The sequence below is a fragment of the Equus caballus genome, chromosome 6 (assembly GCF_041296265.1).
Source record: "Equus caballus isolate H_3958 breed thoroughbred chromosome 6, TB-T2T, whole genome shotgun sequence".
NCBI classification, from domain to species: Eukaryota; Metazoa; Chordata; class Mammalia; order Perissodactyla; family Equidae; genus Equus; species Equus caballus.
The window spans coordinates 98,999,180-99,026,232 of record NC_091689.1 but is presented as its reverse complement, the minus strand read 5'-3'; the positions used below and the strand labels follow the sequence as shown (position 1 = coordinate 99,026,232).

The 27,053-nt window shown below is 45.8% G+C and overlaps 1 protein-coding gene across 3 annotated transcripts in view; it reads right to left on the bottom strand.

Annotated features, from left to right (window-relative positions):
* The window catches only part of LGR5 (leucine rich repeat containing G protein-coupled receptor 5), a 114,578-nt gene that overhangs the window by 51,285 nt on the left and 36,240 nt on the right, over positions 1-27,053 (bottom strand). For 2 of the 3 annotated variants that reach the window (XM_001495430.6, XM_070271970.1), the window contains exon 2: positions 8,773-8,844. In XM_001495430.6, the coding sequence (XP_001495480.4) occupies positions 8,773-8,844 (72 nt within the window). Of the gene's footprint in view, positions 1-8,772; positions 8,845-20,947; positions 21,493-27,053 lie in introns of those variants that run through there. The other variant, XM_023644013.2, reaches the window with a different exon arrangement.

Below are 27,053 nucleotides of genomic sequence, written 5' to 3'. Positions count from 1 at the left end.
GAAGATCTGATGATGCCAGCTTATTTCCAGGTTTCTGGTACTATCGTCTTCTCCTATAAGACACTCATGCTGGATGCAAGGGCCAGACATTAGGGTTTAACTCTCCGTCATTCGTCTTCGGTAAGGTTTGCTGAAGTCTGTTCAGCAGCCTTGGACACAAGAATGACGACATTCCATCAACTGTTTCCCTATTGGAGAAAAAAGTCTTTCCTAATATGCCTGAAGAAATCGAGATTTTCAAAAACTGCGGTATCTACGCACCTCCCTCAATAAGTTAAGCATATCTAATTGGTCAAATCCAGGCCAAAATCATCCTTTCTTAACCTGTGTATTTACGACCATATTAAATTTTGTTTTCATTATTAGATAAGATAAAAAACATTCGGATATCAAGGTTTAAGGGCTAAGAGAGCACTGAACTGAATACTGGAGCTCTTCAGGTCAACAGGGAGCTCCTGCCGTGGGCGGACGGCCCTATGGTTTCTCTAACCACAGACTAACGACATTCAGTTTCCAGCTCCTTTGTGACGTCTTCCTTAGTGACCTCAGTCCACAGTCAGCTTCCCTGTAGGACATATTCTACACAATGCTGTCTATAGAGGTTCATTTTCTACTTTTTTTTTTTTTTTGAGGAAGATTAGCGCTGAGCTAACTACTGCCAATCCTCCTCTTTTTTTTTGAGGAAGACTGGCCCTGAGCTAACATCCATGCCCATCTTCCTCTACTTTATATGTGGCATGCCTACCACAGCATGGCTTGCCAAGCAGTGCCATGTCCGCACCCGGGATCGGAACCTGTGAACCCTGGGCCGTTGAAGCAGAATGAGCACACTTAACTGCTGTGCCACTGGGCCGGCCCCTTCTCCTCTTTTATATGTAGTCTACCTGATTCACTTATAGGCTTCTAAGGTCAAGAATCTTATTGCCTGCCCAGAGCAGGGAGCTGAATCAATGGTTATTGATTGATCATTTGATCTTGTTTCCAAAAACAGCTGGCCAAAGGGCTGCAGTTGCTCAGGTCTGACATAACTGTTCCAAGATGGCTGGCTGGTCATTACATACCCAGATCAGAAAAGCTGAAGGATGTTCCTTCTTCATTCCGCATCAGATTTAATTCAGCAATTGACTTGAGTACTTTTAATTTGCCACCTACAGTGCTTTTGGGCATCCAAATAGTATTTACCTTTTATTAAACAATTTATAAGTGCTAGGCACAATGTTAAGTTCCTTATATACATTGTGCTATTTAATTATTATAAAAATCATATTAAACAATGACACGATTATTCCTCATTTACAGATGGAAAGTGGGCCTATGCAAGGCTAAGTTATTTGCTCATGCTTATGTAGAAAAGTTTATACAAGAGAATTTGCTTCAACCATAGCATTTTGACTCCAAAATTTGAGTTTTTAACTATTACTTTGGTTAAAAGTAGGTTGGTCTGGAGCTTAGGTTGGTGAGGAGCAACCAATCTAAAAAAGGAAAAATACAAGGACACTTGGCTGCATCACTTGAGGTATTGGCCTTAAGAAAACTGTTGCTCACTCTTCTTATTCAAGGTCCTCTGGTTGCCCTCAGATTCCATACCATCTGACCACCCTCTCCACTAGGACCCTTTTTTAATTCTCATCCTCCACACACAGATGTTCCTCAAGCCTCTGTCGTCACACCTTCTCTGTCTACTTTAGTGTGCATTGCCATCACCATGCGAGGCATAAAAAGTCCAGATCCCCAGGCCCCAACACAGATTTAGTGGATTAGAGTTTCTGGGGGAAAGGATTTGGGAATCCGCATTTTTTTTAAAGATTGGCACCTGAGCTAACATCTGTTGCCAATCTTTTTTTTTCTTCTCTTCTTCTCCCCAAATCCCCCCAGTACACAGTTTCATATTTTTCAGTTGTGGGCCCTTCTAGTTGTGGCATGTGGGATGCCACCTCAGCACGGCCTGACGAGCGGTGCCATTTCCACGCCCAGGATCCGAACCAGCAAAACCCGGGGCTGCCGGAGTGGAGCATACGAACTCAACCAGTCAGCCGTGGGGCCAGCCCCTCGGGAATCTGCATTTTTAATAAGCAGCCCAGGTGATTTTAATCTGGGTCGAGCCCCACCCTGGGACACAGAGCCTATGTCCTCTCTCAAGGTCCTCATCTGCCCAGCCACCTCTGTGTAAACAACTCTCGAGTCGTTATCTCTAGAAGAGACTCCTCGTGCTCAAGACCCACATTCCACTGTATTGTTGACATTTCCAATGTCCTGCGGGCACCTTACACTTAGGATATCCAGAACCCGACATCCTTTTGCTTCCAAAATATCAGTCGTTCCCCTTGAATTCCCCGTTTCTCTTGACTCTGCCCCACAAGTCTCCTGGCTCCTAATCCTTCAGCCTTACTCAGAACCACGTCTCACGTTCAGACGTCTCTTTCAGTCCCTACGTTCAGTCACCTGATGAGTCCCTGACTGTCTTCCTTTGCTCTGAATCTTCCACATATCCCAGCGGGTCTCAGCCCACTGCAGAGCTTTAAAAGAATGAACCTGGGCCCCACTGAGACCCATTAAATGAGAATTGCTGGGAATAAGCCTTGGTAATTAGTAGTTTTAAAAAAGCTCCAGGTGATTCTAATGCAGATTCAAGATGGGAGATTCCGAAACGGTTCGCCCAGTTCAACACCACAGGTCACCTGGAGACTCTTTGTGGTCTCCATCCCCAGGACGATGATTCATTCACTAGTCGTTGGAGGATTAGGAGAGGGGATTCGTCAATGGGTTTCAACAGTTATCCGGAGGAGACAATGAGAACCTGAAGCAGGTGGAATGGAACAGAGTGAACACATGGAAAGACAATATGGAACTAACAGCTTTAGGACTTGGAAACTGGCTGATACAGGAGTGTGAGAGGAAGAATGACAGACACAAAAGGAGTGAGAGACACAGCAATCACAGGTGTGGGAAATACGAACACGATGGCCAGCAGGAAAGGCAGGAGGAGGAGCTTGCTGGGGGGTGTGGATGAATCTGGTTCTGCCCCTGCAGAGCTCTAGAGCACTGGGGGGTAGGCGGACGTGTCCCTTAGGGAGTGAAGATTCTCAGTGTGGTCCTGAGACCAGCAGGACGGGCATCCTCCCTCCCACCCCAATCTGCCAGAGAGACCGTGGTGGGGGGGTAGCAACGTGCAGTTTAACAAGCACCCAGGTGACTCTGACGTCACTAAAATTCGAGAACCACTGACTTAGGGGCAGTGGTCCTCAAACTTTGTCATGCATCAAAACCCCCTGGACAGAATGTTGAAGGCGGTTTCTTGAGCCCAGTCCTAAATTTCTCACTCACTGGGTTGGGGTTTGCATTTCTAAGAAGCTTACCTGTGAAGCCAGTGCTGCTGTCCAGGGAACACACTTTGAGAACCACTCGTCCAGCAATAAAAGGCAAAAGAGATCTGAACCAGAAATGCAGACCTGGGGGGTCATCCGCGTAACAGAAATAGTTCAAGTCGTGGGTTTCCTTCCCTGACAGCTGCAGCCTTCTCCCAATGGGTCACTCTGCTTTCGTTATTCCCAGTCTATTCTGCATACAGAAGTCAGAGAAATCTTCCAAAATCACAAATCCTATCACTTCACTAGCTCCACAAGAAGCTCTGTGCCCTTATCTGAACCGCACACACAGTCTGATTGGTCTGCATGATCTGGTCTTTGCCTTGCTCCCAACCCTGCCCATGTCCCTCCCTCTCCAGCCACCCATTGTTCAGATGCACAGACAGGGCGCTCTTCCCCACCTCAGGGCCTCTGCCCACTACGTTCCCCTGCCAGAAACTCTCCACCCAGCTCTCAGGGCCACCCACCATGCTTCCTTCTGATCCCCACTGAGATGTCACCTTCTTAGAGAGCCTTTCCTTCCTTGTCGCCCCTCTTTATTTACTCTCTACCTAACCATGTCTGTGCTCCTCATCACTCTTGTCACAATCAGCAATCTTACAGGGGTTGGTTCCCTTCTTGTCATCTGTCCCCCTCACCAGGCTGTAAGCTCCCTAACGTGGGAACTTGTTGAACAAGTGTGAACTTAGCAAGTCCTGTGAGCTTCCCAGTGGCTCAACAAACATGTGTTGAGCGAATGAACCAAAGAGTATGAGAGAGGAGACACTAAAATTAAGTGTAGAAATTAGGGAATATGTACATTTTACAGGAGTTGGAGGAGAAAGGAAAGCTGCGGAGAACAAGAGGAGGAGGCAGAGGGGTAGGGAACTTTCAGAGGGTGCCTAGTTGTCAGAATGAAAGAGATAGTCACAGACATACACCTTCAGGGCACATACAAGACAAGCCATAGATAAACGTCTACATCTAGCCTCATGGATAGATGTTTGGAAGAGAACCAAAGTAGCTGCTGTGAAATAACACTGCAGAAAGAGTTTCAGGAGGCAGCATTCATGATCTAGGGCCAGATCTATGAAGACAGGAGGCTGAACACTGTGACAAGGATGAGGAGTGGGACGATCATTCACGGACATGAAGGGGTTTTCATTTTCCTAACACAATCCAACTTGCGAGTTACAGTTCACCAAAGTTCTCTCATCGTCACGTCATTCTATTTTCAGAAAAAAGTCTCAAAGACCCACAGACGGCTCTCACCACGATGAGGAAGGAGAGGGCGCACGGCACTTGCTTTCAGGAAGGTGGGTGGTGTCTCATCACAAATTTCATCGGCATTAACAGACATCTGCTAATTTTGGACAGATTCTTCAAGGCCAACCACAACATGAGCAAACAGCTCTCAGGAACAACAGTAACTTAAAAACAGATCTCCCTAGAACTTCTCACCTTCCTTCCTGAATCAAGTATTTGATTCCAATAGTATTCGAATCTGGGAAATTTTAAAATACTACTCAGAAATCAAGGCCTTTAACTTAGACTGTTTAAAATGGTAAAAATTCATTCTCCCTCTGGTTTAATCAGACCATCCATCTAAGTCTGGAACTTGTAGATCAGCACTGGGCATAGTCTGTCATCAGCTCCTACATCTGACCCACTCTCTGATGAAATGTAGGATCTTTTATTTGTCCAAAGAGCAAACACAGACATGGAGCCTCTGAATGGACAGACTGGAGAAGACCCCGTTGGAGAGAACCGTGGCGGCTGCTCAGGTGATGAAGTCTGGTGAAGAATGAGCTGTGCCGGCGCCTGCGTCCCTCAAAGCTGGTGGTCAGAAACAGCAAGTCCTTCACAGGCCCGCATCCCCGGGGGCCTGCAAAACGAAGCTCACAAGCAGGAACAAAGGAGGCCAGAATCTTCCTGGGGCTGCTTTTATTTTACTAATACAGCGCGTTATACATGCATTGTATGCATGTACCAGATTCATCCTCCTTCCAGTCATCCTCAGAAACATCTCAGAGCACAGGCAGGCCAGCTTGACCGCTCCCTCTGAGGCCAGGGACGTCAGGGTCATCAGGTGGGAAATGGCAGAGCCCGGACGCCTGCTCTGGATCCCAGCACTCCTCTCTGCACAGCATGGCATCAGCACACGCAGAGACGGCTTCCGAACCCTAGCTCTAACACCTACCAGCTCCATTATCCTGGGGAAGGTCCTTATTTTCTCTGTACTTCAGCTTTTTTTTTAATCTGTGAACTGGGAATAATAATAACATGTACCTTGATGGGGTTGTTGAGAGGATTAGGTGGGATAACGTGTGTGAAGCACTTTGAACAGTGCCTGGCGCAGTAAGCTATTACTGTTATACTTACAGTATATTATTATTTCAAAGATCTAATACTCTAGAAGAGAATGTAGACTTGAACGTAGCTTAGTCTAACAGGACAATCAGAAACATAACAAAAACACACTCAAAATGTTCTCCAAAGCAGGTACTTTTTTAAAGAAAAACACAACACCCTAAATTCAGCCTTGGGAACAAAGGAATAAACCAAGCAGAGCTGATCACTTTTCCAGGTCCTACAAATACTATCCCCTTTGGCCACTAAATGAATAATGACGACTTCAAAACATCAGTCAGATGCAACACATAGTATCTTTAGGAAAATGGTCTTGATGCTAAATTCAGCAAGTCGGCCAGCTCAGCAGTGAGAAGTCCAGAACCGAGTGCATGATCCATAAAAGGTCTCTACTTCTGAAGTTCTGACTCCACGGTCAAGATACTTGATGGAGTTTCCAGAAACATAAAAATAAGACAATACAGAAAAACAGCATTTTCAAATGGTTGTTTCCTGCCTCCCCCTTTTTTTTCCTGATTTTTCTCAATTATCTTTTAAAAAACTGGCCTTGGAAGAGAATTAACCTCCACCTCAAAGAAAGAGGAGTTACTTTGAATGAGCTGGGTCACTGAGAGAGGAAGCCTTTTAAACAAAGTCCTTGGGGAAGTGAATTATTTATTGATTCAGTTTGTGGCCTAACGTTGAAGTGTGTGATGGGGAGAGTGGGAGCCTTTTGCCATCGCATATTGTAAAGGTATTAAAGAAAGAAGGATAGGAAATTCATGTCTTAGAAATACGGGGGCAAATGAGACTAAGCGTTGTGTATTAATTATGGTGGAAGAGGGAGGGTGAGAAGGATGTAAATAAGAAAAAAATCCAGGCATTTGAAATTTACTAATATTTAAAAATATTGGCTAATGTTAACTAAATCTGTTACTTTTTTCTAATGCGACTCACTTGTATAAGAAGCTCCTTTTACACATTTGGCTTTCCCATTAGTTCATTCATTCATTCATCAAAAATGTATAGATTTAAAAAATTTTTTTTCTTCTTCTTCTCCCCAAAGCCCCCTAGTACATTGTTGTATATTCTGGCTGTGAGTGCCTCTGGTCATGGCATGTGGGACTCCTCCTCAGCATGGCTTGATGAGCAGTGCCATGTCTGTGCCCAGGATTCAAACCAGCAAACCCTGGGTCACTGAAGCAGAGCATGCAAACTTAACCACTCAGCCATGGGGCTTGCCCCTAGATTATTTATTACACACCAGCTGTGACTAAGACAGACATGTTCCTGACAAATAGAAATGGCAAGCAATAGGATATATTGGAATATTCGAGGAAGCCATTTGGTGTAAATCTAATTTGGCCTGACTTTGTTTTTCCAAAAAGGCCTGACATGGCCATCGAACATGCATTGTATATCTGCTTTAAACATTTCCTATGGCAAGAACAAATGCCCATAAGATAAAGGCGCAACTTCTCCCCACGTTGGCATTTCCTTAAGGATAAGCATCTCTCCCTAGGCTAGGAACTGATTGCTGTGCTCACCTTTGACCACCCAGCTCACCGCTGACCACCCAGCTTGAGACAACAGACCTGCCACCCTGCTGTGTTCACCGAGACAGCAGATCTACCTGCTGTTTCCATCAATCGCTGTGCCGACAGAGCAGTCTCACGACTATTGTAAAAGGGACATTTCAATCCTGTGTGAAACATCCTCTTTGGGGGTATATAACCACTCTGTTCACCCCACTTCTTTGGTGCCCTTTCTTCCTTCAGGAAGAAGGGCCCCGGGCCATGGTCCTCACATTTTAGCTCAGAATAAACTCACCCAAATTTTCATTTATACATTGGTTATGGATTATTTTCATCGACACTCCCAACCCTGGAGAAGCTGACGTTCTAGCAATGGGAATGGCCAGAGAGAAAAGGGAGAGGGGAAAAGAGGCGTCTGAAACCCAGAGTGAAGCTCCATCCTCGAATGACAGAAACTCATCTAAGCTTCCCCAACAACCCCCTCGGTGACAGTCTGGGCATATCCAGCTGATTTCAGTAGTAAAAAATAATAGCATTTGTTAAAAGTATAAGGCCATCAAAAATAAATATAGATAAAAATCTAGGGAAGAAGTTAGAGAATATTATCCTCTTGAAACAAAAACATGTAATTTGGTAGTGACAGAGCATTCTTTGCACCTCCAAGGGTGGACCAAGTGGTGCATCAACAATTTAAATTACGCCCCAGCTGGACTCTGACTTTGGGATTTATAAAGGAAGTATTTTCAAAAGAGGTCATTGCCTAAACACTTCCTTTAATCAACAGTCAGAGGATTTACTCAACCGATGGTGCCAAACTCTTCTCGTGAAGATTGTGATGGCGCATCACGCCCTCCATCCTCTCACTCAAAAGGGTAAGGATCAAGTGGGTTTTTAAATGCAGATTTGGGGTTCATATAGTTCTTTTTCATCTTCTTATTTTTTCACAGTGAGTTTGGGAGAGCCCAGTTTTAAGTCCTCTGTGGATTTCATGTTTTTCTGTTGAAGCTTTGAGGGAAGAGTAAGAAAATAGTGAATTTTTACAGAAATGTAAATAGGAAAATTTAATTTTTAAATTTTGAAAATTAAAAGTGACGTGGACAAGAAGCTTTGGTGCTATGAAATATGTATTCAATTCTCCTGTCACAAGCCGAACCACGTGGCAGTTTTTGGTTTTGATTATAGCTTTACTTGCTATTTTAATAAACATGAACCAATATTCAAACTTTTAATATCCTGCTGCTTAACCATTTCCAAAGAGCCATCCAGCTTTTTTAAACAGCCTTTGTTTTAAAATTTTCATTTGTTTGGCTTAGTCTCACCTTCGAAAGTTGTAGCCTAATGGTAAACTCTTTTATAAGCTGATTTCCAGAATCAAAAGCCGTTCTTTTTTTCCCTCCCAACTAAGTGTTTCCTCATGTGCCAAAATTGCTGGTGCTGACAGCTTTTCTGCTTTGTTTTATCTGGTTCCCACAAGTAAGTGCGGCAAACACACACAGAACGCGTCCAGCGCTAACTGGCCGTCCCACGGCCACAGTGGTACTCACAGCTCCTCCAGGAAGCGGAGGCCGCGCAGGGGGTGCGGGGGCAGCTGGCTGATGTTGTTCATGCTGAGGTCTCTGTAGAGGAAAACAGACAGCCTGTGAGGAGCAGCGTCCCCACCACGAGGAAACCCAGCTGTTCAGTTCACACTTTTCAAGCAATGCAGCCAAATGAACTCATTCTTCTGCTTGACAAATGAATCGCTATTTTACATCTTAGACGCATTCCTTTCCTCTCGCCCCACCTCCCAACATCATGGGTCTCTATCAGATTAGAGACCCCAGGAAAGCTCATATGAATCAAAATGATTTGACCGTCCGGGCATGGTTGTAATTCTTCGTGTTTAAAGTTACATGAGTAGGACAGCAGAGGAAACACATAACTCAACTGTGTGTCCTGCTTTGAGTCTCGTGACAAAGAGAAATGTCTTCACCGTGCGACTCTGGGAGTCCTGCTTCTCTGGGACTATAAGCATCTTGTAAAAACAAATGTTTTGATTCAAAGAAACTTGAAAAAACAAAACAAAACAAAACAAGACAAAAAGCCTATTCCTTCCTTCAATGTGTTCCTCTTGCAGGTTCTCGGATTGCATTAAATATGTGAAATGAACCAGAAAACAAGGATGTAATGTGACCCAGCGCTGAGCACCCTTCCTGCTGGGCCTGCACAGTAGTTCCTGGCACAGGAAACAACAAGCCACTTTGGGCAGAACTCAATCAATTTTTGTTTTACGCAAAACTCCGCGTAATTAGATTTTATTCTGTTTTTACTTTTCTGTTTCTTTACCGTTTCCCAAGTGTGCCATCCGCACCTCAGAGGCCAAAGGCTGAGTGCTGGAGTCCCATCCGACCAGCTAAGAGTTGTAGAGACAGTCACTGGAGGTAGACTTAAAAATGGCCCACTCTCAAACCCGAACATCAGCGCCAGTGCCGTTCCAACCTCAGACCAGGTCTGCACACTTAAAGTTCATCGCGAGGGAACACAATGAGCTTCTGTTTATTTATCATTTTTTATTGATTGACATAACATTGCATTAGTTTTAGGTGCATAAGATAACGATTCGCTATTTGTATACACTGCAGAATGATCGCCACAAGTCTAGTTAACATATGTCACTATACACCTACAAATTTTTTTTCTCATGATAAGAACTTTTAAGATTTACTCTCTTAGCAAATTCCAAATATACAACACAGTATTGTTAGCTAGTCACCACGCTAAGCCCCAGGACTTATTTATCTTGTAACCAGAAGTTTGTATCTTTTGACCTCTTCACCTGTGAGCTTTTTAAAATCTGGATTACTCCTGTTATCGAAGTGGCCACACCCACTGCACTCAGCCAGCCAACTTCAGCATTGATAGCTTGGTGCCTTTACCAAATATTAACTTTTAATCAGCGATGCTAAGAATTGAGGGACCATTCACTCACTGCCTTTAAAAAGTCACTAGCATGTACAAGGAAGATAAAATATTTTGCTAAGGTTTCAGAGTACAGTAAAAAAAACCCCATAATTATTAATTTTAGTATGTTAGTAAACAGCCACGTAGCTGAGTAGAATGTTATGTTCTCAAGCTAAAACTAAACAACACCTGCCACTCTCCTCTCCTCCCATATTTTCTGTGTGATTGGGACAAACACTGATCCCGTCCATGTGAGAAAGCTCTAAACAGAACATGGAAATTCGCATACGAAGGAGGTTCATAAGCTCACATTATTTTAGCATCATTCTCTTATTTCAGGCGCCTGGAAATGTTCCCACGGGAGCACTCCTCTGCCAACGGGATGGGCACACATTGTCAGGGCGCCAGGGCATGGATCCCCCCTCTCCCCATCCCCCGGCTGCACTGTCTTGGAAAAGTCACGTCCCTGTGCTAGCTTCCTCGTATCTGAACGGGGCATCTCTGCATTAACAGTTTGATACCCTGTGATCAGCTGTTTCCAATCAGAAGGGAGTGACAATTTTCTTCTTAAAAGGGGAGTACCTCCCGTTCCCTCGGGAACCAACGACTTCTCAGAGTCACTGACCCTGTGGTTCCTCTCAGAAAAGGAGCTGGTCCTGAGAAGCCAGCTGCTTACGCCCTCTCTAACGAGGCCGCCACCCTCTTAGGAGCGGCCAGCAGTGCACGCGAGCCTACGGCAGAAAGCAACTCGGAATCCGTCTACAGTAGAAGGAAGGAGGCCTTCAAAATACAAACTCAAAGTGGGTAAGGCAGAAGTGAACTTGTCTGCACGCACCTCCCCCCTCTGTGTGCACCACTGCAACGATGTTCAAGTGAAACAGGTCCAAACTATCTGTGGCGACAGGACAATTTTTAAAAATGTCTAATTTGCTCTAGACTTACATTTTTATAAAATAAAAATTAATTACTAGAAAAGTGAAATAAAAACAAAGATACACAAAACAGAAGTTCAATAATTTGTCATGTGATTCAACAGAGATTATTAAATTACTATAAATGTTTCTAAACCTTTACTCTCAAATTCATATCTGTCGTGGGTCGGTAAAAAGCAGCCTAGCCAGCCAGGCCATGGGCCTCTCTGGTCACAATGCTGCTCTTCACCCAGCGGGCGAGGCCGGGATAGTTCAGCCCGCTGGGTGGAGAGCTAATGATCATGGAGGAGCCCCAGCTGTGGAGGGCAGCGCCCAATGGCCAGACGCTGCTGACCCACCAGGACCCCGTCCAGGACAGGAGGCTCTGAGGGGCGGCCTCCGTTGCATGGAGTCCGTGGGAGCCCTGGTGGAACGAACTGTCTCCTTGCCTCCGTGGTTTGGCTCTTCCTTTTTTCCAAGAACATTTCTACTCTGCACAAAAATATCCTCACTTTTACTCTTAAGTGATTTTTAAACTTTTCCTTTTTTTTCTATACCATTTGGTCTTTCTGATGCCTGGAACAGATACAGCCTTAGTAGCAGCGGGTGAAGGGACTTTAAAATAATTTTAAGCCTGTGCATTATTTACTTTTTTAAACTATTATTTTAAAAATGTCCCTATTTTGCATTTTGCTCATGATTCAGTTTCCTAACATCAATGAAGCCATGTAATGGATTTCTTTAATTTTTCCATCTTTGGCAAGAAGTTGGAATTAATTTTGAAGAACTGGTCACTAGGTAAAAGACTTCATAAGCAATGGAGGATTTATTGTGACAAGACGGTGAAATGCGTTAAACTACCCTGTGTCATCTCTAGCCACCTCTTGTCTGTGCTGTCAGTGAAAGGTCCAGGAACCTGGGATATTCTGTGGGAGCAGGTGAATCGATTGGACTCACCCACGGAGCTTTAGAAAGTATCATGCCTGGGTCCCATCCCCAGAGTCCTGAGTCGATTAGCCCACTGTGGGCGCTGGGACTCTGAAAGCTTCTTGATGACCTGAATGTCAGCCAAGGCTGAGAACCACCGCAGGACAAACTTCTAAATTTCTAGACGGTGCTCTGAGCTCGCCACTCACTCAAAAGTGAGGAGTTTTACGATTACTGAAGTGCTGTCCTCTGCACAGAGTGTTCCATTCAGGCAGACAGCACGTATCTCCCGAAAATGTTCTTGTTGCTTGCAGCTCTATTATTTTTCTTCATTTGACAAATATTGATTGCACACTAACTGTGGGCAGGTCTAGGAACACAGAGGAGAACGAATCTGAGTCATCTTTGACTCCTCCCTTCCTCGCACCACTGCGTGTAAGATGCAGTGTTGGCTCTGCCACAGACCCTGCCTCTGGGTCCCTCTCCTCGCGGCTCCCTCGCTCAGGTCCTTCCACACTGACAGCTGTTCTGCTCTCTGTGACTACTGCGTCTCCTCCTTCTGGGGCGTCGTCCTCACCAAGGCCAGAGAGGGCGCCCTGAAAAGTCCACCCAGTCTCGTCATGTGCTCAGAGCCACCGCCAGCCAGGAAGAGAGGCTCCCCCTCTGGGGGGTAGTGGTAAGTTACAGAAGAGGTCCTCTTCCACCCACTGAGGCAGCCAGAGCAGGTAGGGTGAATGGCTGGGCCAGCAGGTCAGCCCCTGTGGCAGGCACAGCAGAAGGCCCTCTGGGGTGGCCCTGCCCCCTGCCCGAGAACGTCTGCAGCTCCGGGTCTCAGAGGAACCTCACTGCTCAGGCCCTTCAGGATCTGGCCTAACACGCACAGCCACCTTGGTCTCTCACCACCTTCCTCTTCGCAGCACCTGCTCCAGTGGCACTGACAGTCCTGTCCCTCTTGGCTGTCTCCACACCCATGATTCTCTCTCCCCGGAATGCATTTTCCTCTCTGCTTCCAAACCGCCACTCTTGTGCTCCCCCACCCAGGATCTAGCTGAACAGACCGCTGTGTTTCTGACACAGCCTCTCATCGTTCCAGTCAGGCTGCTCCCCCTTCAGCCTCTGGTCCTTGGATGCGCCCAGTGTCAGAGCCTCGTCTTAGCCTGAGCTCTCACATCCATCAGCTGGGCCACGATCTCACCAACACCCTCACCTCGCTCGCCCTGTCTGTTGTTTCACTCCACTGGCAAAACCCCAGCTCTGGAAACACTGTAATCATCTTCTCTGTTACTGTCCCAGAGTCCTGGGAGCTCCGAGGAAGAGAAAACTCACAGACGTGCAGGTCAGTCTACAAACCCACGGCCTCTGCGGCTCTAACAGGGCTGCACAATCCTGTTGTTGCTGCTCAGTTCGCTCCTGCAGGGACGGCTGAACCCTTGACTACCCACCTCACACCTCTTAACTGACGACCACGCCTCGTGGGGCGCTTCCCTCCTACTCATGGAAATGACTGGACTCGAGGCCCGAGTGTGACACAGGCCACATGCTTGTTCTCTTGCCCCTGCTCCCTCTACCCAGACTTCTCTCCTCGCTCAACCCTGCTCACGGGCGCCAAACTCCAGGATGCTACAGCACTTCACTCCACAAATCATTCCATTTCCTGTAATTGGCCTTTTCCTCTTCCCTTCAAGGTACAGGCGTGTCAAGTCTTTCCACGACTAGAACAAAAGGAAAGCAGGATCTTTCGACCTGTGACTTCCCTTACCTGCTACCCAGTCTCTCTCATTCCTTCGGCCTGTTTCTAGTTTACAACTGCAGTCTCTTCTTCCCGCTTCCTTTCCAACCCGCAACACACAGGCTTCCACCTCTACACACCCAAGAAACAGACTACAACCTGCATGTTGTCAGAACTACAGAACTCACGACTTGCGGGCCCCTCTCCTGCGCCCTTTCTGGAAACTCTGCTCCATTGGTTTCCAAGTCATCATTCTCTCAGGACGCTTTCCCACGTTCCCAACCTTTCAGCTCCCAGACCCCTCTGTGGGGCTTCTTCTGTCCACCCCAAATGCCGTGTTGTCTGGAGTCTGCAGCCTGCACCCACTCTCCCTGGAGGCCAGCACTTACTCTCGTGGGTTCAAGTGTCACTCAGATGCCATAAAAGCCCTAAATCCATATTCCTGGTCTTAATCTCTCTCCTAAACCTCTGAGCACATATCTGATTTCCTTCTGGATATGTCCACTTAGCGATCTTACAAGAAGGCACCATGTCCAAAACGGAGTAATTATTTTCTATTCCAAACTTCTCTCTCTCTCTGTAGAGCCAGTTTCCAATTAGTGCCAACACCATCTTCCTGCAGAGGAAGCCCAGATCTTGGATGCTCTTCACGTCTTCTTCCTTTTCCATCCTCTCCCCATCCGTCTCCTTACTCTGCCTGGTGCAGGCTCTCACTCTCTCTGCCTAGTCTCCTGTAGCGTCAGCAGTCTCCACACAGAAGACACTCAGTGAGTGTCAACGTGATCGGTCTTCAACTGCCTCCCTCCTGTGAGCGAGCACAGGATCTTGCCCAGTCAATTTAAAAAATCACGTTTCTTCTCAAATGTCTACACTGCTCCTCAGCGTGAGGCACACAACTCTCTGGTATAAAATACTTTTGGGAACAAAATCACTCCGTGTCGCGCTGTCTTCCACACGACATTTGCTCACAGTGAGGGTTCTGGTTTCTCTTTTCAGTTGATCCTATTTGCTTTCTCTCCCAGGGATCTTCAGGGAGCCTCTCCCCTGCAAGGTCCCCTTTGTTCCACCCTGTGCTCAAGCTCCTTCCCACTCCTGCCGCTGCTCCTCCTCCTCCTCCTTCTTTCCATCTTCTATGTCCTTCTACTTTTCCCTCTCTCCTCCTCCTCCTGCAGAAATCTCTTTCCTTCCAGTTCTGTGCATTTGCCGTGGGAGTGACTGCAGCAGGCACTCAGTCCACCATTGTAACATCCAGCCACACTGTCTACACCTGTGACTCGGAACATGAATGGGTGAAAAAAGAGGCCGTTCCCTAGAGTGTGACTTATACAAATTAAGAAAACAACAAAAAAAAGGTTCTTTAATCTCTGCCCAGTTGAAGACAAATATTTTCTTCTTTAGCAGCACAGCGCAATTCTTATTTCTTCTAAGTACAATCACTTCCAATGTGTCTGGGGAGACCCAGGAGCATTTAGCTTTCTGTCAGGTGCCTTTGTTAACAATGGACCAGGCGGGAGCCACTCCAGCACTTCCTAATTGATCACTTTTCAAATATGTTCCTAGAGATAAGCCCTCCTGTGAACTTCAAAAGGAAAAGTGCAGGCTTGAGTAGCATTTTGTGAATAATGGCATCTCCAAGTACTTTTCTCATGTTATTGTTTTCAACTCTAAAACAACGTATCTTTGAAAAATAGTTTTTACTGAAGTATAACATATATGGGAACATGAATAAATCCTAACTATCCAGCCCACTGAGTTTTCACCATGTGAGCACACCCTGTAAAGCAGCACAAGTCAACAGAACACGGCCATCACCTCAGAAGCCTGTCGGGTTCCCCTCCGCTAACTACCCTCCCAGGAGGGACTAGTCTGCTGACTTCTAACATTTTATAGTAGTTTCGATTGGTTTTGGTCTTTCTATAAATGGAATCATACAGTGCATAGCTTTTTTTTTAAGGTGATTTTTAAGAGTGTTTTTAGGTTCACAGCAGAATCGAGAGGAAGGTACAGAGATTTCCCATACGTCCCCTGTCCCCACATGTGCAGCCTCCCACACTACCAACATCCCCACCAGATGGTTCACTGTTACAACTGATGGACCTACCGACACATCCCAACCCCCCAAAGTCCACAGCTCACGTTAGGTCCACTCTTGGTGCTGTACATTCTGTGAGTTTGGACAAAGGTATAATGACATGAATCCCCCAGCACAGTGCAATACAGAGTATTTTCACTGCCCTAAAGGTCCTCTGTGCTCCATCTATTCATCCCTCCCCTCCCCCACCCCAATACTCAACTTCCTGCTGTCTCCATAGTTCTGCTTTTTCCAGAATGTCGCATGGCTGAGTCACACAGCATGTAGACTTTTCACATTGGCTTCTTTCACTTAGTAATACAGAGCATAGTTTGTGTTTTTCTGGCTTCTTTCACTTATTATGAGATTTACCCATGTGTTGTGCATAGTAATAGTTTATTCCTTCTCAATGCAACATAGTATCTCATTTTATTATATCACAATTTATTTATCCACTCCACTGCGGATGGACATTTGGGTTCTCTCCAGTGTGTAGCTATTATGAATAGTGCTGCTATAAACGTTCCTAAACATCTTTTGTTGACCATTATTTGTGTGTGTTTCGGCTAGTACCCATCTAGGGGCAGAAGTGCTGGTCTTGGTTTATGCATACGTTCAGCTTTAATAGATCGTGCCAGACTGTTTCCTAAAGTGGTTCTATTGATTCATACTCCCACCAGCAGGGTATGAGAAGCCCAGTTGTTTCATATCCCATTGTTTCCGTTTGTTGACACTAAAACTGATATTACTTCTCTTTTAAATTTTAGTCATTTTTTGGGGGCCGCTGGGTGGCGCAGTGGTTAGGTGTGCACGTTCTGCTTTGGTGGCCCGGGGTTCGCCGGTTCAGATCCCCGGTGCGGACATGGCACTGCTCGGCACACCATGCTGTGGTAGGCGTCCCTCATATAAAATAGAGGAAGATGGAAACAAAACAAAACAAAACAAAAGATAGAGGAAGATGGGCATGGATGTTAGCTCAGGGCCAGTCTTCCTCAGCAAAAAGAGGAGGATTGGCAGCAGTTAGCACAGGGCTAATCTTCTTCCTCAAAAAAAAAAATTTAGTCATTTTGGCTAAACTACACTGGTATGTCCCTGTGGTTTTAACCTGCATTCCCCCATGTCTAAGAGAGTTGAGTATCTCTTCATGTGACTTTTGGCCATCAGGATACCCTTTTTTGCAAAGTGCCAGAAGAATATTTTTTCTTATTTGATGATCTTCAAATTAGAAGTAAAACTGACGTGTTATAAGAAGTAAAACTATTCACTGAAACGTGAGGAAACGGCTGATAATCTCCTTAGTCACCTTCCAGTGTTACTACTTTTCCTGAGGTCCCAAAAGTATTCTTTGAAATGTCGACAGTGTAATAGTTAAGAGGGTGTATTCTGAGCTGTTCTGCCTCAGTTTGAGTCCTGGCTTTGCTGTTTCTGAGCTGAATAACCTCAAGCAAGTTATTTAACACCTTGTGCCTCAGTTACCCAATCTGTGAAACAAAGATAATGAGTATCTGCTTTACAGGATGGTTATGAGAAATAACATTTCTCACAAAATAACTTTTGAGCGAATATATGTAAAGTCCTTAAAACAGACCCGGCACGTTATATACACTACATATTTTGCTGTCATTTCTATTCTGACATAGAATCTCAATGTTTTTACAAATTAAAACTCTTACCTGTACAGATGTATCAACAGGAGAGAATTATTAACTTACTCATGTTTATGGTTATCTTGAAAAATCTTTCTAAAATTACAGGATAATTCTAAATGTCTAGAGACAGCTGGCTTATGTTTTACTAGTCCTTTTGTTTTATTAATATTAATTTTTTAATGGACACTGTGAAAAGGCAGAGCCTCAAATTAAAGCTCATTTGAAAAATTTTACATGGTCATTCCCATCTCATAGACGGGAAAAGTTACGTGGCTGGCCATTCCTCCGCCTCATTTACTTTATGTCAACAACAAGAGAAGAGATAGGTGTGGGGTGATCACGTATCCAAAAGCCTCAAGTACTCAGAACACCCCCAAAATGGGGAACTCAGCAACAGGAAACACAACAAAACAAACGAACAAAGGAAAAACAGCAATGGAAATCACATCCTCTGAACAGTCAGAATCAGAAGCCACAGGTCGGTCACGGATGCTCACACACTTTTCTCAGAGGAAAAGGTCCCAGTCAGCGGGAAGCGTTCTTTATTTGGGCAATCTTGGTGGGTTTTTGTTTTGTTTTGAAGTCCACAGGAGCCAGTTACCTGTTGGAGGCAGACTCCACAAGGCTGGCAGTGACACGCAGAAGCAGATTTAAGAACTAAAATCATCATCATCATCATCAAACACATGGTTCTTTGATCACTTAGTGTAACCGTTCTGGATGTTTCAGAAGCTTTCAACCAGCTGGGAACCAATTTTTCTCCCAATAGTGCAGTGCTTTGACATTCTAAGGGACAGTCAGTCATGAAAAATCATCAGGAAAGGTTAAGTGTCTAGGAACAGCCCAGGGTTCTCTCTCCTGATCTTCTCTGTGAACAGCTTCCCGCCTTGAACGAGCACCCAAATGACAGGTCTTCAATTCTGAAAGTCTTCACAGGTTAATTAGCCAGTTACGTGGAACTCAACGCATTTTAAAGGGAAACTGATCCCCGTCCCCCCTCGCCCAAAACCAGTCTTTCCCTCTGTGCCTCCTGCTCCTGGGTGATGCATCGCCATTATGAGTCTCTCATGCAACAGAGCTGGAAGCCTCAGACTTATTGTTCACGTCTTCCCATCATTCATCCTGAGCCTCCTCCAAATGGCCTTTAGCTCTACTGACTACATCTCCGAAATGTTCCTGGAATAACAACTAACACTGACCCCAGACACACACACACACACACACACACACAGAGCCTAACGAGTGTTCAGGTAACAACCCATTTTACAGATGAGGAAAGCGGCACGGACAACCTCAGCTCTCCCAGGACGACGCCAGCAGTAACTGGGAGAGTCAGGGTCTGAACCCGGATCGTCTGACTCCACGGCTGTGGGATCAGCCTATGCAGCCACACTGTACACTGGAACGCACGTCTAATTCCCACTTTTTGCTGCCTGTGGACACCATTGTGGATCTCTGGTTGCTTTTACCTCTTGGTCAGCCCCTTTGGAGTGACTTTATTCTGACCATTTCTCTGGACCATTGACTCTGTTCCACTTAGCCTTTGGACAGCATCTTTTGGCTCCTTCTTGGCTCCAGGGCATGCAGCCCTCGTCCATCTCTCTCCCAGCCTCAGATTCCAGAATTCTAGTTGGAACTCTGGGCTTCCCAGTCATCTGCCAGGGGAGGTCAACCAATCGCAATGAGATCTCAATGGTCCTCTCTGCTTTCATTCTTCCCTTCCCAGGCCATCTGGAGTTATCTTAATTTTTTTCCTGAAGGATAAAGGACCTAATATTTTATACCGTGCTTCCTTTTTTTCTTTTAACAATAACTCCACTTACTTGTCTAGGACTTTACAGCTTACAAAGCACTTTCGCGACCACAGATTTGTCTCTCTGTGAGACCTTTGAACGTGGCTATTTGCAGAGTCTTAACTAAGACTGTGCTATAATTCACAATACTACTGCTCACTGGAGTGATAGATTCTGATTTCTTTATGCTTAAAAAAATCAAACAACTGGCTTTGGCACTAGAAGAGGGTTTCTCAGCCTTGGCACTTTGACATTTGGGGCTTGATGATTCTTTGCTTGGGGCCTGTCCTGTGCCTTGTTTGGTGTTGACCCGCATCCCTGGCTCTACCCACCAGATGCCAGGAGCATCCCCCAGTCGTGACAACCCAGAACTTCTACAGACTGTTATGGGCTGAGTCATATCTGCCCCTCCTCCCCAATTCGTATGTTGAGCTCAACTCAGAACGTGACTGCATTTGGACAGAGGTTCTTTGAAGAGGTAATTAAGTAAAATGAGGTCATTAGGGTGAGCCCTTTCTGACTGGTGTCCTTACAAGAAGAGGAAATAGACAGGGACAGAGGGAGGACCATGTGAGGACACAGGGAGAAGGTGGCCGTCTCCAAGCCAAGGAGAGGGGCGTCAGGAGAAACCAGCCTGCCGACCCCTTGTTCTGGGCCATCCAACCTCCAGAACCGAGAGGAAATAAACCGCTGCCGTGTAAGCCAATAGGCCTGCGGTCTTTGTTAGGACAGCCCCAGAAGACGAACGCCCAGGCACTGCCAAACAAACGTCCTCCAGGGTCAGACCAACTTGGGCTGAGAATCAGTGAAGCAGCACACACGAATCACACACAGAAAACCATCAATTTCAGCTTTTGTGATGACAGAGAAAGTAAGCTTCCAATTACTTTTTTTCTTCAAAAGAAGGAATTTCAAAGGACCTCCCCTTTCTCCTCCTCTTTCACATCATAAATTCCTTTTAGCAGACAAGTTCATTACTTTATTACCGGGCAAGACAAATACAAAACAAAAAGCAGAGCAAAGGCTATAAGATGTAGCAGGTAGATACCACAGGAGTGACCCTGGGGCCGTGTCACTGAGTCTCTTAAATAATTCTGAGCCGGTGCCTGTGCCTGAGGGCTCCATAATAATGACACAGGCCATATTTCAAAGAAAACCCTCCCAATCTTTCACTCAAGGAACTAGGTCTATTCTATTTCGCCCAGGCAGAAACTCCCATTGTTTTCTCTGTCCTGTGCAATAAGCAAGATGCAGAAATGTCTTACAGTGAACATGGTATGACTATGGGGTCCTTCCATGTCAACGGGAGGAAATCTTTCTCTCCCATCCGCATTCTGTATAAAGTCCAGAAACACATGCAAAGGCTCTGAGGTATTATTAAAAGAACGCACACCTCATCCATCATCCATCCCATGGGTTCAAAAAGCCTTTGCTGGTTGCCCATCACCCACAGAATAGAGCCTAAATGTTGTTTTCTAGCTGTGGTCTGGGGAAAGGAAAACGGGTTCTAGATTTTAAATGACGCCCAGGGTCTCAAATGACGGTTCTGCCACTAAGTGGCCGTTAGACATTATCATCTTTCTGCTCTCGTGGCCTCGCCTTCCCAGCGTTTTATCGAGACACCCGGTCCACGCTGCCGTGGGGAGGATGCAAGGAGACGGGGTGAGCGCCCAGGCCGAACCCGCTGGATATGGTTTACCTTCTTAAAACTCTCCAAAAGGTCTATACTCCAGCATCCCAGGCTGCCTTCTATCCTCGCAATGTGTCCTGAGATTTCACCCTTTAGGCTGACGCAGGAAGCGCATTGCCAGCGAGCAGGGGTTTGGAGCAGCCCGTCCGTGGCCTCCTGCGCCCAGGCCGCGCCGGGCCCTGCAGGCCGGAGAAGCTGCGGCCGGCCGCCTGCCCGTGTCCCGCTCGTCCTCAGTCCTCTCCCACCTCCCGCTTCCACTCCGGCCCGCGCAGACGCCCCGCGGGCGGGCCAGCTCCGCTGTCCCCAACAGAGTAAGGTAACTCCCGGCCTGCGCGGAACCTCTGATGGACCCCTGTGCGCAGGTTGGACGAGCCGCCTCGCTGGCTGAGGCCCTGAGGGTCTGGGCCGACCTAGTCCTCGCCTCGATGCTCGCACAGCCCACAGGCTGCTGCTCCCGCCCTGGGAGCCTTGCGCCTGCCTCCTCCTCCCCTCCCTCTCCCTGCGCCGCGCCGCGCCCCGCCCCCCACCTAGGCCAGGCCCTCCTCCCTTCCACCACGCCCTCCCACCTACACCCCACCTTCCTTCCTTCCACCCCACCCTCCCACCTGCGCCCTGCCCTCCTTCCCCCTCCGCCAGGCCCTCCCACCTAGGCCACGCCCTGCTCCGCTGCGCCCTGCCCTTACACCTGCGCCCCACCATCTGCTCCTCCACCACGCCCTCCCACCTAGGCCACCTCTCCCCCTGCGGCCCCCCTCCCTCCCCCTCCGCTACGCCCTCCTCTTCCACCTCCCCTCCCTCCCTCTCCCCGTCCTTCCCTCTCCCCCCAGCCCTCCCTCCTGAGCACTGGCTCCTCACTTCTTCCCGGAGCCCCTCCTGACCTCCGTCTGGAACAGGGCCTGCCCCGCCTGCCTGCCCCCTCTCCTGCCTCTCGCCCCTTCCTTTTCTCTGAGGACGCGCTCGGTCCAGGTGTTTTTTGCTCCCAGTCTTCCGGGCACAGCCGTGGCCGGTGAAGGCTCCTGTTGAGTGACCAGCCAGCTGAGCGCACGCGCATTCCCTGGCACGAGTCCTTTATTTCTAGGAGGATTATTTTTACTAAGTATGTTTTCGTGGGTCTTGGAGGATAGTGCAGCAAGCAGATTAAAGAATACTGTGTCTACTTCGTGTTTCCTTTAAACAGGTGGCTAAAATGTAGTTTAAAAGTACTGACTCTACCATAAATGCTAATCTGTTTATCAAAAAGATATTAATGAACAATGGATAGGAAAAAATAACATTAAATCTCACCGACTAATTTTTGAGTGAGTTTCCAGTTGAATGTGGAAGATGGAGAAACATGATTGTATTTCAGCATCAAACAGCGCACAGATTCTATCTCTACTTTGCTACTGAAGAGTGTGTGAGCCCGCAGAGACACAGTCACTGCTCCCTAAACTGAATTTTCCCTCCTGTTACATGGAAGAATCTTTACCTTTCTTTCCTGAGCGACATGTGGAATGTGAGTGCAATGTTTATAAGGCTTATTCTGACCCTTTGAAGTGCCTACAATACACTTAATGAGCTCTTGTTATTTCTGCAATGCTTTTAAGCATTTTAAATGCAAACAAAGTAGTAAAAACAAAAATGAAATTCTCCACAAGAACAAAATGCTACAAGATGGACCCTGAATTGAATTCAACTACCCAAGAGTTGGATTTAAATTCCCTTTTCTTTAAACTAAAATAACTGCATGAACCCTGGCTTACCTACGTTACAAAGACAAGGGACAAACCTCCCCTGTCGCAGTGGCACTTTTCAGTTAGCTCCAGGAGTAATTTTCCAGCCTGACGTTTGTCTTCATTTCAGTCTGAGGGTGACAGGCCAACTCTGAAGAGACACTATTCAATTTCAGATAAACTTTTTCCATTCAATTTAACCAAGATTCCAGCAGAGGGAGCAGAGTTAACAATTAGAGAAGAGATTTTAAAAACAGACACGCAACAGTCAAAGAACCAAATGCTGAGTCAACCTGAGAAACAGACGAGACTCCCTCTCAGCTACCAGCACTGTGGCTTACCCACCTGCCCTGGGCCTTGCTGCCATGCGGCACCCTCCCCTGGCCTCTGCTGCGGGCGCTCACCCACACGCTGCGAGCACCTCCAGTGTCAGAAAGTCACCCACGAACCCTGAAAACCACCACAGCGTCATCTACTCATTGTTGCCGGTTAATGAGTCACAAAGCTTAGGAAAATGTAAAAATAGCTATAACATTTAGAGCCTTTTAGACCAAGTCTGACTACGTAATACATCAAATGTGTAATTATTAACTGAGAAAAGATGAAAGAGAAAAAAATGGGGAAACCTCAAAAGGAAAAAGCCAAGTTCTTATCTTTTCAGTGAATCGAGTGGCACGTGGGAACCCGACAAGCGCACGCTGATGATCAGGCTAAAACAGCGACAGAAGGAGGTGTCCTGACCATGAGGATGTGAGCTTGCAAATCTTTAACACTCTGGAAACTCCCATTATCTGTCATGTTGCCAATGCCCGCTGCCTGGAGCTGGGGATGCCCGGCTTGAGTGGCTGAGCGTGGCAGTCCTGCCCAGTGCACCCCGGCAGTGCCAGTGCCACGAACATGGCCACGAATAAAAAGAAAACCTCAGGGCAGCTGGTGAATTAAACTGTCAGTGACAAAATAAGCAGTTTATCCATTAATACAGTAGCGTGTAGTTTTAAATGTGTTTTCATGAATATGAAACTTTTGATTCTTTTATTGTATTTCTTTAAATTAAAATTAAATTTTATTTTAGGTCAAAATGATTTTACACACACACACATATTTGTACCTATATACATACACATTATAATAAATTATTTATTTTATACATATAATATATAGTCTAAACAACTACAAGCCATATAATGAAAAAGCAAATACAAAACAAAAAACGGGTCGCCAGGCCCCGTCCCCTTCCACCCCGAGCCCAGGGCGACCAACGCCCCCTCAGCGGAGCCACTGGGGTCGCTCTGTCCGGCGGTAACTTTCTTGGCTTCTACCAGGTTTTGTTTGTGGTGGGAGTTTGGGTGGCGAGGACCATTGTCTTGCTGTGTGAGTGAAGGGAGATGTTTAGCGGCTTATTATAAGACTTACAATGAATCTCCCTATTTTCAACAATACTTGGATCTTCACAAGTACCCTTTTCTAGGGTTTTATGCAGAAATTAGCTTACTCCTTGGCTTACTCCATTTCTCTGCTAAGTCATTTCACAAATTTAACACATCCTGTGTTATAATTTTCTCTCCTGTTCTCTCTTTGTAGGTTTATGTTTTGAAAGTACTTTTCTGCCACTTGAGATAAACATGTATTTAATCTGCTATGTTTCTGATATTTTTCTTAAGCTGAAACCACCAATTATTCAAATATCTACTTGTTTTAGGTGTAATGTTTATTTTTCTAATCCATACCAGATTAAAAATGGCCACAACATATTATTTATGTGACTTTGCTCCTAGTCACACTTAGGGACTTCAGTCCCCAACAGATTTCCTTTCCAAATCATTCTGGAAGTTCCAGCCTTGGCTAGGACGACTCGTCTGCATGCCCACAGCTAGTTCTTTTGACCATAGGATGGCATCTGCTGTTTGCCCTTCTTCTGCCCTGACCTGCCACGGTGATATGTCAGGATGAGATCAATGATCAGTGAACTGTGCCCCAGGTGCTCAACCCAGGCATTTTCTGCCTGAGACTAAAAGGTATCCAGGGTTCTCTTGGTACCACCATCACCAATGCCACCACCATTGCCAACGCCACCGCTCTTGACCCAAACTTTGCAGTTGGGCACAATTCCCTTCAGATACTTCCCAGAAGGGTCCTGGGTCCTCCATGTAAATAAACCCTTCCTCAGTCTGCTTGAATCCCAGAGTAGAGACAGCCGGGGCACGAGCTGAGTAATCTATCCAGAGATCCGATTTATAAGTCTGTGTACCTCCAAAGAACGTCTTCAGTTGCTGCATGCCAGAGAGCTGTCAACACAGTTTCCATTTTCTGGGGAGGGCTTCTTGAAAGAGACGAGATTTTAGTAGGTTTCTTTAGCGTCAAAAGAATAGTAAGGCAAGGTGGGAGTTCCAACCAGCGGGTTTGGGTAGCTTTGCTGTCCACCTACTGACCTGGCTGGCTGGACAGCGTCCTATTCTTCCCTGATTAATATGTGATCCCATATGACCTTCTGCTCAAAGAGAACAACCTTCCTAAACAGAGGAACCCTGGGTTTCAATCATCAACATATTGCTGATTTTTCTATCCTATTAGCATCTCCAAGCTAACTCTCAAGGTCTTGAGGGGAGTAAAATGACCAAGGAGGAAACTAGATGTACAGAATAAATGTCTTCATTTCCTAAGTAAGATAAAAATGGTAAAAGTTCAGGGGTGGCTCTGTGGTTGAGTGGTTAAGTTCGGTGCACTTGGCTTCAGCGGCTTGGGTTTGGTTCCTGGGCACAGACCTAGAACATTCATTAGCAGCCATGTTGTGGTGGCAGCCCACATACAAAGAAGAGGAAGACTAGCAACAGACGTTAGCTCAGGGCTAATCTTCCTCAGCAAAAACAAAAAACACAGTAAAACTTTCTTGGTCCTATGAATCTAATATAAGACCAACCTCCCCATAAAATCCCTCTCACATATTAGCTGGTTGGGAACTAATCTCTTCCTCCATCAAACTCTCAAGGAACTTCCTTTTTACTTACATTAAATAGTTAATCACAATGTTTCTGCTATTATAGATCTAAGAGGCATCCAACAAATAAACTGAGTCTTCACGAGATGTGTTGGCTGAGATAAAGGGAGCAGTGAAGGAGAGGGGCACTTCTGGTGGGAGGCAGCACATACAAACGCACCGGGGCACAAGAGGGGAGGCAGCACATACAAATGCACCGGGGCACGAGAGGGGAGGCTGTGCTCAGAAACTACAAATGGGTTGACACGGTTGAAAAGAAGGGCCCGTGTGGCAACACGACTCAACACAAGGCCTGCAAAGTGCTCAGGATGAGGACCAGACCAAGCTGGCCTCACACTTCACGTCGAGCAGCTCTGACGGCCTGGGGCTCTGAGAGCCACTGCACAGTTTAAGCAGAGAGGTGACACCACCTTTGGATTCATTAAATCTCTTGGGTGGTAGTTCTTTTTCTTTTATTTAAAGACTTAACAAGAGAGTGTGTTTTATTTTTGGAGATTGTGTAGTGTATTTTATTATCTCTCTTGATAGTGAGCGTTGAGTGTTTTGCATTTTTGTGCACATTCCGTATCAGTTTTGAATTAGACACACTAACAGGCGTAACTCAGAACAATTCTTCGCACGTTCTTCCTTTTGTCGTCAGTCTTCCTAGATGCATTTTTAAGAGACTTACATGTCTGCTGGCCTCAGACTGACCGTGAGCATCTTCTTGAACCCTACTTGCAACTCCAATTAGTTGCAGATCAAAACATTAATGTGGACAGATTAGAGCAGAGCCCTCAGGCTGTATTTCCTCATATCATCTGTCTGTGCTTTGAAAAGCACACCAGCGGGATCTTCTGCATCTGTACACTCCAAAGGCAACTTAATCTCCCTTGGCCGACATTAAAGCTTTAAAGTAACTCTACACTATGACGTATTTTTCCTCCTTTCCCAAGTTCAGGCACTATATAATTCACTTTTTATCAGCCTCCTTCTTGTAGATGATCATTTGCTACATTGTTTATAGTTTTAACATCGTCTAAAAGAAATCTTACAAGTTTAAAGTTAAGTAAATTGTTTCACATATTATCACGTGAAAACTGAACACAAGAAGGAAAGAGTCTATTAACATATGTTGCTTTGTAATATTTCTACTAATCTAGTATTTTAAGAGTTTGGAAGTAACCCACTCATTTATAAACCTTAAATTTGAAAACCAACAACTTCTCCCCACTTACTAGCTTTATTTTAGAATACATATTCCATACATATGGGTTTCCCACCTAAACTGAATCTTATCCTTTAAAACGCCAAATTTTTTTCAAAGTTAAAATTTCATATAAAAATCTTTAAAAATTTTTATTCCATACTTTAATGCCTTCTTGAAAAGAATGAAAATTTTTTAAAACATTTTTTTATTGCTTTTTCT